This window comes from Bos javanicus, chromosome 20 (assembly GCF_032452875.1).
Source record: "Bos javanicus breed banteng chromosome 20, ARS-OSU_banteng_1.0, whole genome shotgun sequence".
NCBI lineage: Eukaryota > Metazoa > Chordata > Mammalia > Artiodactyla > Bovidae > Bos > Bos javanicus.
In genome coordinates, this window is record NC_083887.1 from 14,990,271 (window position 1) to 15,005,182 (window position 14,912).

Sequence of the window (14,912 nt, forward strand, 5' to 3'; positions counted from 1 at the left end):
GGGATTCTCTAGGCAAGAGTACTGGAGTGGGTTGCCATTTCCTTCTCCAGGGGATCTTCCCACCCAAGGACTGAACCCAGGTCTCCTGCATTGCAGGCAGACGCTTTAGGTGCCATTCTAGCACTGCGGTTATAATGTTGCTGGAGATAGATCAGAAGGGAAAAGATGAGAATCTGAAGCGGACTTTAATGTCAGGCATTGCTCGAGTTGGTGAAGAAAATGGAATATACTCACTGTCTTCTCTCATCACCTGTTTTCCTTTTTCTTCCTAATTCCTTTTAGAAATGTGGCACTAGAAGCAGTGAGTTTTCCAGCTGGCCTAAGCAGGACTTTGTATCTTTGCTTACCGTGGGGTGACCAGATACCTTTTTTGTGGCTCTCAAATGAGTGAGAGGGGAAGCTGGTATTCTCTGCATTTGGGATCTTTACTGATGTTGACCAAACTGCTCAATCTCTCATTGTACTAATGTGCTTTTTAAAAATACTAGTAACTAATAATAATAAGTACAGTTCATTGAGTTTTATGCCAAGATTGTACAAAGTTGTTTTTGCATAATTACATACATTCAGTTTCTCCTCCTAATAATCATGTAAAGTAGGTGACATCATCTTCGTTTGACAGATGAGAAAACTGAAAGTTGGGAAACTTGTCTAAGACCACACCATTAGTAAGTAGCAGTGGGCATTTCTACTCAAGCCTGTCTTTAAAACTAGTGACTATTTTTGTTTGTTGAATGCACGAATGAATGAGGAGATCGTATTAACTACGTCTTACAGTTGCATTTTACTGTATGAAGATGTATTATGTTATATGGAAGATTTAGAAGCGGAGAGAAATGCAGTCCAGAAGGTTAAACCTAAGGGAGCTAATTCACAGGGAAGAGCTGAAACAAAAACTTCAGGAAGGTTAAAGAGAAAAGATAGCATGTAGTGAAAAGTGGAATATTACTTGGGTACAGAATAACTTACTATTTTCTTTAATAATTTATTGACATAACAAATACATTATAATGTTATAGACAAAATTTTGCTTAGGAAAGATGGCAAATGTAAAGTGACTTTCCAAGTTGCATTACTAAAATAGGAATTTCACAGTTAAAGTTATTTGCTTTTTAAGTATCTGCCTATTTAAAAAGCATATTAATTCAGACAGAAATGAGTAAGAATTCATAGCTTTCTTTGGAAACCCTGTATAATGCAGAGATACATAGTATAAAAGCATGAGAGTTAAAAATATTTAAGAGAACATTTTAAGTAAACTTCTCATGCACTTAGAGATTGACAAGTTCATAACTCTTTAGTTTTTAAGCAAAATGCTAGTCTAGGTGAAACCTCTTACAGTTTTTTCTTAATTATCCTGATGAGGTTTATGGTAATTTCTACTTTTACTAGCCTGGCAATTTACCACTCTACTTACTTGAAGTTTTCTGTGTTTCACTTTTTTTTGCCCCAGCAACCTATTTATTCATCACTTTCTATCATTTCTAAATTTGGCATCCAACTTCATTTTATTTTACTATTAATAACATGAAGTCCATTGGGGATAGTCTTCCTAGTGGGAGCAGGGGTGTGCTGATGACAGCATCGATTTTGGGTTGTTCTTTTTTAATTAGATTGTCAGTTTCCTATTCAAGTGAAGAGAGATCTGTATTAATTCACTCATTCAGATGTACTGAAGAAGATTTAATGGCCCAAAAGATACAAGTAGGTAGAAATAGGAAGTGATCTAGATCATTAGTTTTCACACTTTACCACATAGTAGATTTAACCTGTTGTTGTCTAGTTGCTAAGTTGTGTCTGACTCTTTTGCTAGCCCATGAATAGTAACTCAGCAGGTTCCTCTGACCATGGGATTTCCCAGGCAAGAATATTGGAGTGGGTTGTCATTTTCTTTTCCAGGGGATCTTCTTAAGGATTGAACCGTGTCTTCCTGTATTGGTAGGTGGATTCTTTACCACTGAGCCAACAGATTTAACCTAGAGAAGATTTAATCTAGGAAGCCCTGGATTTAACCTAGAGAAACTTTAAGGATCCCTATCCCTGTACCAGTTAGAGTACCTGGGGTAGGACTTAGGCATCAGTACTTTTAAGAATTTCCCAAATGATTCTATTATGCAGCCAAATTTGCATATGTATCTGTGGTCAGATTTTTTAAAATATGTGACAAATACTCTTTGAAAGCCACAAAATATTTATAGCCCTTTGCAGAAAGTCTCTTGACCCATGAAATCCATTACTTTGTTCATCTGACTAGAAGCATTGGTATCACATGAGGTCTTATTAGAAATGCAGAATTCCAGGCCCTATCCTAGATCCACATTTTTAACAAAATCTCTAGGAAGATCCCCTGGAAAAGGGAAAGGCTACCCACTCCAGTATTCTGGCCCAGAGAATTCAATGTATAGTCCATGGGGTCGCAAAGAGTTGGACACGACTGAGTGACTTGGACTTTCACTTTCCCTAGGTAATTAACATGGATATTAAAGCATGAGAAGCACTGATACAAATCATATATGTTGATACATATGTAGCATGTTGAGGATAATATTATTTATTAAGTATTAAGCTCCTTGATACTTTCCTGGCTGAGGTAATCAAGATTGGCTACACAGTTGATACATTTTTCAGTTTTAAATCCTTTTACCAAGGGTTACATTTTTAGATTTATTAACCCCTACAAAGGTTTCCTAGGCTTCCCCTGTAGCTCAGTTGGTAGGGAATCTGCCTGCAATGCAGGAGACCAGGGTTTGATTCCTGGGTCAGGAAGATCCCCTGGAGAAGGAAATGCCAACCCACTCCAGTATTCTTGCCTGGAGAACCTCACGGACAGAAGAGCCTGGTGGGCTACAGTCAATGGGGTTACGAGAGTCAGACATGACTTAGGAACTAAACCACCACCACAAAGATTTCCTAGAGTGATAGATTATTACTTGGTCTCTTAGAATCAGATTCCCCTTTTCTTGCATCTAAACTGGTCTTAGCGACATTCTTGATCAGTAGGAAGCAGCTGGACTGCTGAGGTTGGTGATCTGCAACTCTGCTTTTTCTGCCTGGGTTTCATGAACATTCCCTCTGGGAGTCCTGAGCTACCATGCAAGAGGTCTGATCACTGTGAGACTGCCTTGTCAGACCACATGGAGGTGCTCCATTTGATCACTTCAGCTGAGCCTAGATTTTAAGCCACCTCTCCCAGGGAAACCAGCCATATGAGTGGAGCCATCTTGAACCCTCCAGACCAGTCTGCTGCCTGCTGAATATCACCAAGTGACCTCTGTTGAAGCTACAGGGAACACAGAATCGTCCCGCTGAGTGCTGTCTGAGCCCCTGATCCACAAAAATATGAGATAGAGTAAAATGATTGTTTTCTTACACCATTAAATTTAGGGTAGTTTGTTATTCAGCAATAGCTAACCAGACCACCTATGTAGAACATTTTAAAACTTCTATGGTATCAGAGAAGAATTATTAAAGGTTATGCTAATTAAAAGACGCTTACTCCTTGGAAGGAAAGTTATGACCAACCTGCTGCTGCTACTGCTGCTAAGTTGCTTCAGTCGTGTCCGACTCTGTGTGACCCCATAGATGGCAGCCCACTAGGCTCCTCCGTCCCTGGGATTTTCCAGGCAAGAATACTGGATTGGGTTGCCATTTCCTTCTCCAATGCATGAAGGTGAAAAGTGAAAGTGAAGTCACTCAATTGTGCCTGACTCTTAGTGACCCCATAGACTGCAGCCTACCAGGCTTCTCTGTCCATGGGGTTTTCCAGGCAAGAGTACTGGAGTGGGTTGCCATTGCTTTCTCCGTGACCAACCTAGACAGCATATTAAAAAGCAGAGACATTACTTTGCCAACAAAGGTCCGTCTAGTCAAGGCTATGGTTTTTCCAGTGGTCACGTATGGATGTGAGAACTGGACTGTGAAGAAAGCTGAGAGCCGAAGAATTGATGCTTTTGAACTGTGTTGTTGGAGAAGACTCTTCAGAGTCTCTTGGACTGCAAGGAGATCCAACCAGTCCATCCTAAAGGAGATCAGTCCTGGGTGTTCATTGGAAGGACTGATGCTAAAGCTGAAACTCCAGTACTTTGGCCACCTCATGCGAAGAGTTGACTCATTGGAAAAGATTCTGATGCTGGGAGGGATTGGGGGCAGGAGGAGAAGGGAACAACAGAGGATGAGATGACTGGATGGCATCACCGACTTGATGGACATGAGTCTGAGTGAACTCCAGGAGTTGGTGATGGACAGGGAGGCCTGGTGTGCTGCAATTCATGGGGTCGCAAAGAGTCAGACACAACTGAGCGACTGAACTGAACTGATGCTATAAACTTTTAATTTGAGTTTATACTGATTTTAAGATTAATCCTTTTGTATTTATAGCTCAGAGATGAGATCTACCTCAGACATGAGGACATCACATGTGCGATGGCTTTGTGGTATGTCAACTTGGCGAGGCTAAATTACAGTCCTTAGAATTTCCTTTGCAATGTATTTATCAATAAGTAGGCTATAAGAATTATGCTTTCATAAGAGTTGGAAAGAAGGAAGGAAAGCATGAGCTAGTCTAGCAGATATACACCTTCTCTTAATTACTTAATAAAACGTCAGTGAAGCTTCTCCTGTGAAAAGAATTTTTTTCAGATATAAAGTCCCTCATCAGCCATTAGCCTGGTGGGCCTGATAATCAATTGGAAGGTCTTAAAAGAAGGTTTAGACATTCCCTGGAGAAGGAAACTCTACCTATGGACAACAGCTTTGGCCATGGTCTTTTGAATCCTAGACTTTTGTGTTCTTACATTTCTTACTGCCTTCCCTATGGACTCTGGATTTGTGTAAACTGATTCTCAAAACCATGTAATCATTTCATTTCCTTGTTTTGTGTATGTGTATATACTACACAAACAGACACATATATATTATATATATGTATATACATGTGTATATATACACATGTATATGTATGCATGTATATATGTATACATGTATATGTACCTGCATGTATACATGTATATTATATATAATACATATACATATATCAGTTCAGTTCAGTTGCTCAGTCATGTCTGATGGCGACCCCATTAATTGCAGCACGCCAGGCCTCCGTGTCCATCACCAACTCCCGGAGTTCACTCAAATCATGTCCATCGAGTAGGTGATGCCATCCAGCCATCTCATCCTCTGTCATCCCCTTCTCCTCCTGCCTCCAATCCCTCCTAGCATCACAGTCTTTTCCAGTGAGTCAACTCTTCGCATGAGGTGGCCAAAGTACTGGAGTTTCAGCTTTAGCATCAGTCCTTCCAAAGAACAGCCAGGACTGATCTCCTTTAGAATGGACTGGTTGGATCTCCTTGCAGTCCTAGGGACTCTCAATAGTCTTCTCCAACACCACAGTGCAAAAGCATCAATTCTTCGGCGCTCAGCCTTCTTCACAGTCCAACTCTCACATCCATACATGACCACAGGAAAAACCATAGCCTTGACTAGATGGACCTTTGTTGGCAAAGTAATATCTCTGCTTTTGAATATGCTATCTAGGTTGGTCATAACTTTTCTTCCAAGGAGTAAGCGTCTTTTAATTTCATGGCTGCAGTCACCATCTGCAGTGATTTTGGAGCCCCCCCAAAATAAAGTCTGCCACTGTTTCCACTGTTTCCCCATCTATTTCCCATGAAGTGATGGGACCAGTTGCCATGATCTTAGTTTTCTGAATGTTGAGCTTTAAGCCAACTTTTTCATTCTCTACTTTCACTTTCATCAAGAGGCTTTTGAGTTCCTCTTCACTTTCTGCCATAAGGGTGGCATAACCTCATCTGCATATCTGAGGTTATTGATATTTCTCCCAGCAATCTTGATTCCAGCTTGTGCTTCTTCCAGCCCAGCGTTTCTCATGATGTACTCTGCATGTAAGTTAAATAAGCAGGGTGACAATATACAGCCTTGACATACTCCTTCTCCTATTTGGAACCAGTCTGTTGTTCCATGTCCAGTTCTAACTCTTGCTTCCTGACCTGCATACAAGTTTCTCAAGTGGCAAGTCAGGTGGTCTGGTATCCCCATCTCTTTCAGAATACACATACATATATATATAGATTTTATATATATATATATATATATAAAATCATGGGTACACAGACATCTCTTACTGGCCAATAAAAAAGATGAACACAGGGATTTAAATTCCTAGCTCAAGCTCTGTATCAATGACCGGATGTGACTTGAGAATGCTCCTCCAGACTATGACTCCTTTTGAAAAGGGGATTCTGTTTATGCAAGGGTTGTAGTCAATAAGTCGTGTCCAACTCTTTGCAACCCTATGGACTGCAGCATGCCAGCCTTCCCTGTCCTTCACTATCTCCTGGAGTTTGCTCAAATTCATGTCCATGGAGTCAGAGATGTTATCTCAGCATCTCATCCTCTGCTGCTCTCTTCTCCTGTTGCCTTCAGTCTTGCCCAGCATCAAGTAAGGATGTTCAGTTGCTCAGTCATGTCCGACTCTTTGCAACCCCATGAATCGCAGCATGCCAGGCCTCCCTGTCCAACACCAACTCCCGGAATTCACTCAGACTGACGTCCATCAAGTCAGTGATGCCATCCAGCCATCTCATCCTTTGTCGTCCCCTTCTCCTCCTGCCCCCAATCCTTCCCAGCATCAGAGTCTTTTCCAATGAGTCAACTCTTTGTATGAGGTGGCCAAAGTACTGGAGTTTCAGCTTTAGCATCATTCCTTCCAAAGAAATCCCAGGGCTGATCTCCTTCAGAATGGACTGGTTGGATCTCTTTGCAGTCCAAGGGACTCTCAAGAGTCTTCTCCAACACCACAGTTCAAAAGCATCAATTCTTCGGCGCTCAGCCTTCTTCACAGTCCAACTCTCACATTCATACATGATCACTGGAAAAACCATAGCCTTGACTAGACGGACCTTTGTTGGCAAAGTAATGTCTCTGCTTTTGAACATGCTATCTAGGTTGGATATATATATATATATATATATATTTGGATTTAGCTTGTATATACAGAGCTATGGCTCAGAGGGTAAAGCATCTGCCTGCAATGCTGGAGACCTGGGTTCGATTTCTGGGTTGGGAAGATCCCCTGGAGAAGGAAATGGCAACCCACTCCAGTACTCTTGCCTGGGAAATAACATGGACAGAGGAGCCTGGTAGGCTACAGTCCATTGGGTTGCAAAGAGCTGGACAAAACTGAGTGACTTCACTTCACTTCATAAACTGATATGTACCACTGACCTAATAAATATATTTTGGGAATCAACTTTATTAAAATCTCTGAGAAATCTTTACCTATAATAAAATTTATTTTACTTTTGTTGTTCAGTCGTGTTTGACTCTTTGCGACCCCATGGAGTGCAGCATGCCAAGCTCCCCTGTCCATCACCAACTCCTGGAGTTTGCTCCAACTTATGTCCATTGAGTCAGTGATGCCATCCAACCATCTCATCCTCTGTCATCCCCTTCTCCTTCAGCCTTCAATCTTTCCCAGCATTAGGGACTTTTCTAATGAGTTGGGCCTTTTCTAATGAGTTGGCATCAGCTGGCCAAAGTACTGGAGCTTCAGCTTCAGCATCAGGCCTTCCAATGAATATTCAGGACTGATTTCCTTTAAGACTGACTGGTTTGATCTCCTGGAAGTCCAAGGGACTCTCAAGAGTCTTCTCCAACACTACATTTCAAAAGATCAATTCTCTGATGCTTAGCCTTCTTTTTGGTCCAACTCTAACATCCATACATCAAAAGATCCATAGCTTTGACTATATGGACCTTTGTCGGCAAAGTAATGTCTCTGCTTTTTAATATGTTGTCCAGGTTTGTCATAGCTCTTCTTCCACAGAGCAAGTGTCTTTTAATTTCATGGGTGCAGTCACCATCTGCAGTGATTTTGGAGCCCAAGAAAATTAAGTCTGTCACTGTTTCCATTGTTTCCCCATCTATTTGCCATGAAGTGATGGGACTGGATGCCATGATCTTAGTTTTTTGACTGTTACTTCATGTATAATTACAATAAATTTTTAAGTAAATTAGAAATGAATGAAGCCATATTTGCTAGAGCTTATAAGCCAGGAGTTGCTTGGGAAATGGCTACAATTTATTTCAAAGTTCTTAAAACATTGCTTCCCACGTGTGTCTTGTTAATTTCTCCTGACATATATTTTAAGAAGGCAATATTTTGCCTTAACAATATCATCTTTACTTTGGTAGAAATCAGTGATTATAAATACCCATTTTTATTTTTGTAAACTAATACTGAAGTTTGCCAACAGTGCAGTTTCACCAGGATATAGTTTAGTCACTAGACTGCAAGCATTATATATACATACATATATTTAACTATAGTATATGAGACTGTTTCTAAAATGTATTTAGTCTTCTGATTTCTGGATTTGATGGTATCTGATTTACACTATTTTCTTTCACAGATATAATTTAAAACACAGTAAGCAATGTTAGAATAAAATTTTTATCACTCTTCCATATTTTCTTAGAACATCACATACTGTCAGTTAAATGCTTTTATTCAAATATAGTCAGCAATTGGGACACAATTGGACTTTCTGTAGACTGATCAATCTCAATTTGTTTGAATGGCGGTAGTAGTTTTAGTGCCATGAGAGGGTCACTTACCTTATGTTAAAATATGCCTACTGCCTTACCAAGTATATGGTATCATAGTGTAGAAATGTTGAATTAGTAGTTCATAATAAAAACTTTGATTCTAGGTTACACAAAGACCACCTAAATGATAGAAATAAACAAGCTTACTTCTCTGTGCTTTAGTTTTTTCACTTTTAATACTGGACTACCTACCCGAATTTTCTTTTGTACTGGGATAATTCAGATCTCCTTTTTAAAGAATATTTACATATACACAATGAAGTATTACTCAGCCATTAAAAAGAATACATTTGAATCAGTTCTAATGAGGTGGATGAAACTGGAGCCTATTATACAGAGTGAAGTAAGCCAGAAAGAAAAACACCAATACAGTATACTAATGCATATATATGGAATTTAGAAAGATGGTAACAATAACCCTGTATACGAGACAGCAAAAGAGACACTGATATATAGAACAGTCTTTTGGACTCTGTGGGAGAGGGAGAGGGTGGGATGATTTGGGAGAATGGCATTGAAACATGTATAAAATCATGTATGAAATGAGTTGCCAGTCCAGGTTCGATGCACGATACTGGATGCTTGGGACGACCCAGAGGGATGGTATGGGGAGGGAGGAGGGTTCAGGATGGGGAACACGTGTATACCTGTGGCAGATTCATTTTGATATATGGCAAAACCAATACAATATTGTAAAGTTAAATAAAATAAAATTAAAAAAAATTAATATGGGAAAACTAATTCCAAGGAATACTGTAGTAATAATAATAATAAGCCAAGTTTTTGTTCTATAAACCCTTAAGCCTGTTTTCAACAATTCTTATTTCAGACATAAAATTAGTTAATAACAATGAAAAAATTTAAAAGCCACTCTTTATTGTACATTTACAATATATTTGACAACCTCCAAGTTAAAAGAATCACTAAATTAATTACAGCTTAGACATGCATTGCTCTGAAAGTAACTTTTTAATTTCTTCAGGTGAGTAATCCTGCAATTGGAAAAATGTTAATGTAATTTTCTAAGTCTTTGTTGGTGTGAATTAGTTTTATTTTTCCTTTTTATTTTGTTTGTGTTTACTATTCTATTCTATTCTTGTAATAGTTTAAAACATTGCACTAATGATATTATTAGGTCTGTTAAAAACAAAGTATAGTCAGCTATGTTGGTAATAGAAAGGAAACTAAGGACATAAATAGAGATCACTGGAAAGCAAAACTGAATATACCCTGCTAGATTAGTTCCCAGAGAAGATGGTTTACCTTTAATGTATAATAACTTGCCTGAGAATAGGTGACGATTACTAGATAGTTTATAATTAAAGATAATATCTACTCATATTATCATTTCATTTTGTATTTTTAAGTGGATGGAAAACCTCAGTCTTTACAATATGTGTAAAAGTGACATTGTAAAATTAGAACCACAAATCCCAAATCAAGGAGAACTGTAAAATTAATAGTGCATTGTTGCTAAGTGCTAATAGATTAGATCTTAAGTCAAGTTCAGTTTGTTACATGAAACATTCATAAATAAATCCATTCTCATATTTTCTATAAACACCAACAATTTATATAATACATTATAAAAACTTCAAAGCACATTTTAAAAATGTTTAAGTATTGTTATCTACATCACTTGTAATTGTGCAACAGTATTAAGGTATGAAAATTCCTAAAATGGAAAGAAAAAATAGCAAAGAAAGCAGAAAACAATGAATCCAATGACCCAGTTCACTGAATAAATATAGATGATCACCATATCCATGTCAAACCACCATCCACGGCTGTCATCCTCGAAGTGCAGGTAATCCATCCTGTGTGCACCGTGTGGGAACTGCCTTCTTGTAACTGGAGCTGCACGTCTGTGGAAACCTAGAAGATACATGAACATGCAATTGAAAGCCCATTAAACTCAGATAAGTGCTCAGAAAGGAAGCTGCATTATGAACATGAGTATCATGACCAGAACATTATCCTGATTTCACTGAGGGGCATATATTGTATTCATACAGTTTTTCTTTTTAATGATAAGCAACTATCAGAAGTCTTTTTCAGTTAAAGCTTCTAAGGGGGACAGTAAAATTAGCGAAAAGCATGGAATATGGAGTCAAGAGACTATTCTTTTTTAAAAACTGAAGTATAGTTGATCTACAATATTAGTGTCAAGTATATAGCATACGATTTAATATTTTTATAGATTATGCTACATTTAAAGTTATAATAAAATATTGGCTATATTTCCTGTGTACACAATATATCCTGTAGCTTATTTTAATACACAGTAGTGTATACTTCTGAATCTCCTACCTCCTCCTGTCTTCCTTCCTTGCCTATCCCCACTGATAACAACTAGTCTGTTCTCTGTATGAGTCTGTTTCTATTGTGTCATATTTACTCATTTTAGTGTTTAGATTCCATATATAAGTGATAACATACAGTATTTGTATTTTTCTGACTTATTTCACTAAGCATAGTGTCCTCCAGGCCTATCCATATTGTTGCAAGTGTCAAAACTTCATTCTTTTTTCAATGACTGAGGAATATTGCATTGTGTGTATGTATATCCCATCTTTATCTGTTCATCTGTTGATGGACCCTTACATAGGCTATTGTATATAATGCTGCTATGAACACTGGGGTACATCAGTTCAGTTCAGACGCTCAGTCGTGTCCAGCTCTTTGTGACCCCATGGACTGTAGCAGGCCAGGCCTCCCTGTCCATCACCAACTCCTGGAGTTTACCCAAACTCATCTCCATCGAGTTGGTGATGTCATCCAACCATCTCATCCTCTGTTGTCCCCTTCTCTTCTGGCCTTGAATCATTCCCAGCATCAGGGTCTTTTCAAATGAGTCAGTTCTTCACATTAGGTGGCCAAAGTATTGGAGTTTCAGCCTCAACATCAGTCCTTCCAATGAACACTCAGGACTGATCTCCTTTAGGATGGACTGGTTGGATCTCCTTGCAGTCCAAGGGACTCTCAAGAATCTTCTCCAACACCATAGTTCAAAAGCATCAATTCTTAGGTGCTCAGCTTTATTTATAATCCAACTCTCATATCCATACATGACTCCTAGAAAAACCATACATAGCTTTGACTAGATGGACCTTTGTTGGCAAAGTAATGTCTCTGCTTTTTAATATACTATCTAGGTTGCTCATAGCTTTTCTTCCAAGGAGCAAGCATCTTTTAATATCATCTGCAGTCACCATCTGCAGTGATTCTGGAACCCCCAAAAATAAATCAGCCACTGTTTCCCTATCTATTTGCCATGAAGTGATGGGACCGGATGCCATGATCTTCGTTTTCTGAATGTTGAGCTTTAAGCCAACTTTTTCACTCTCCTCTTTCACTTTCATCAAGAGGCTCTTTAGTTCTTCTTCACTTTCTGCCATAAGGGTGCTGTCTTCTGCGTATCTGAGGTTATTGATATTTCTCCTAGAAATCTTGATTGCAGCTTGTGCTTCTTCCAGCCCAGCGTTTCTCATGATGTACTCTGCATAGAAGTTAAATCAGCACAGTGACAATATACAGCCTGACATACTCCTTTTCCTGCTTGGAACCAGTCTGTTGTTCCACGTCCAGTTCTAACTGTTGCTTCGTGACCTGCACACAGATTTCTCAAGAGGCAGGTCAGGTGTTCTGGTATTCCCATCTCTTTCAGAATTTTTCACAGTTTATTGTGATCCACACAGTCAAAGGCGTTGGCATAGTCAATAAAACAGAAGTAGGTGTTTTTCTGGAACTCTCTTACTTTTTAGATTATCCAGTAGAGGTTGGCAATTTGATCTCTGATTCCTCTGCCTTTTCTAAAACCAGCCGGAAGTTCACGGTTCATGTATTGTTGAAGCCTGGCTTGGAGAATTTTGAGCATTACTTTACTAGCATGTGACATGAGTGCAATTGTGTGGTAGTTTGAGCATCCTTTGGCATTGCCTTTCTTAGGGATTGGAATGAAAACTGACCTTTTCCAGTCCTGTTCCCTCAGCTGAGTTTTCCAAATTTGCTGGCATATTGAGTGCATCACTTTCATAGCATCATCTTTTAGGATTTGTAAGAGGTCAAATGGAGTTCCATCACCTCCACTAGCTTTGTTCATAGTGATGCTTTCTAAGGCCCACTTGACTTCACATTCCAGGATGTCTGGCTCTAGGTGAGTGATCACACCATCGTGATTATCTGGGTCATGAAGATCTTTTTTGTACAGTTTGTCTGTGTATTCTTGCCACCTCTTCTTAATATCATCTGCTTCTGTTAGGTCCATACCATTTCTGTCCTTTATTGTGCCCATCTTTGCATGAAATGTTCCCTTGGTATCTCTAATTTTCTTAAAGAGATCTCTAGTCTTTCCCATTATATTGTTTCCTCTCTTTCTTTGCATTGATCACTGAGGAAGGTTTTCTTATCTCTCCTTGATATTCTTTGGAACTCTGCATTCAAATGGGAATATCTTTCCTTTTCTCCTTTGCTTTTGGCTTCTCTTCTTTTCACAGCTATTTGTAAGGCCTCCTCAGATAGCCATTTTGCCTTTTTGCATTTCTTTTTCTTGGGGATGGTCTTGATCCCTGTCTCATGAATATACCTTTTCAAATTACTGTTTTTTTTTTTAACCTCAGTAATATATCCAAGAATGGAAATGGAGGACCAATTGGTAGTTCTATTTTTAGTTTATTGAGGAAACTTTATACTAATTTACATTGTGGCTATACCAATTTACATTCCTACAAACAATGTAGTAGGGTATCCTTTTCTCTAAATTCTCATCAATGTTATTTGTGGTCTTTATGATGGTAGCCATTCTACAGGTGTGAGATAATACCTCATTTACATTTCTTTGATGATTAGTAATGTTGAGCATCTTTTCCTATTGGTCATCTGTATGTCTTCTCTGGAGAAATGTCTGTTCAGGTCTTGTGTATTTTTTAATTGATTTTTTTGATAATGAGTTGTATGAGCTCTTTATATATTTTGGATATGAACTCCTTATTGGTCATATAACTGGCAGAAATTTTAAGAGACTAATTTTGTTCTGTCATTTACTTGGGGCAAGTTTATTGATCTCTTTGATTTCAGATTTCTCACCTATATCATCTGATTTTTTAATTAAAATTTTGTGAGGTTCATTTTTTGGATATTGAGTTGCATGAGCCGTTTATAAGATTTAGAGATTAATTCCTTATTGGCTGCATTGTTTGCAACATTTCCTCACATTCTATGGGTTGTCTTTTCATTTCGTTTATGGTTTCTTGTGCTATGAAAACTTTTCAGTTTAAATAGGTCCCATTTGTTTACTTTTGTTTTCATTTTCATTACTCTAGGAGAAGATTGAAAAAGATATTGTGGTGATTTATGTTAAAGAGTGTTCTGCCTACATTTTCCTCTAAGAAGTTATAGTATCTGGTCTTACATTTAGGCTGTTAATTCATTTTGAGTTTATTTTTGTGTATGGTGCTAAAGAATGTTCTAATTTCATTTTTCATATGTAGCTGTCCAGTTTTCTCAGCATCATTTATTAAAAGAGACTATCTTTTCTCCATTGTACAGTCTTGCTTTCTTTGTCATAGATTAATTGATCATAGGTGCTACATGGGCTCTCTACCCTGTTCCACTGATCTTTATGTCTGGTTTTGTGTCAGCACCATACTGCTTTAATGACTGTAGCTTTGCAGTATAATTTAAAGTCAAGGAACCTAATCCTCCAAGTCTGTCTTTCATTCTCAAGATTGTTTTGGCTCTTTGGGGTCTTTTGTGTCTCCATACATATTTTAAGAACAACCCATGAAAAAATGGGCAAAAGACCTAAATAGATGTTTCTCCAAAGAAGACTTAGAGTTGACCAAGAGGCATATGAAAAGATGCTCAACGTCAGTATTAGATAAATTCAAATCAAAACTAAAGTGAGATATCACCTCATACCAGTTAGAATGGCCATCATGAAAAAGCCTACAAATAACAAATGTGGGACATGTGGAGAAAAAGGATCCCTTTTTACATTGTTGGGGCTTCCCTAGTGGCTCAGAAAGTTAAGAATCTGCCTGCAATGCAAGAGACCTGGGATCTATCCCTGGATCGGGAAGATCCCCTGGAGAAGGGAATGGCTACCACTCCAGTATTCTTACCTGGAGAATTCCATGGACAGAAGAGCTTGGTAGGTTACAGTCCATGGGGTTGTAAAGAGTTGGATACAACTGAGCGACTAACACACATATCTACATTGTTGGTGGGAATGTAAATTGGAACACCCCCTATGGAGAACAGTATGGACGTTCCTTAAGGAACTAAAA

At 38.5% G+C, this 14,912-nt stretch overlaps 1 protein-coding gene across 4 annotated transcripts in view; it reads right to left on the reverse strand.

Moving 5' to 3' along the window:
• Positions 1-9,480: 9,480 nt before the first annotated feature.
• Positions 9,481-14,912, reverse strand: part of RNF180 (ring finger protein 180) — a 283,868-nt gene continuing 278,436 nt past the window's right edge. For 3 of the 4 annotated variants that reach the window (XM_061393438.1, XM_061393436.1, XM_061393437.1), the window contains one exon: positions 9,481-10,500. In XM_061393438.1, coding sequence (XP_061249422.1) covers positions 10,301-10,500 — 200 coding nt within the window. In that variant the 3' untranslated portion in view covers positions 9,481-10,300. The remainder of the gene's footprint in view (positions 10,501-14,912) is intronic. The other variant, XM_061393439.1, reaches the window with a different exon arrangement.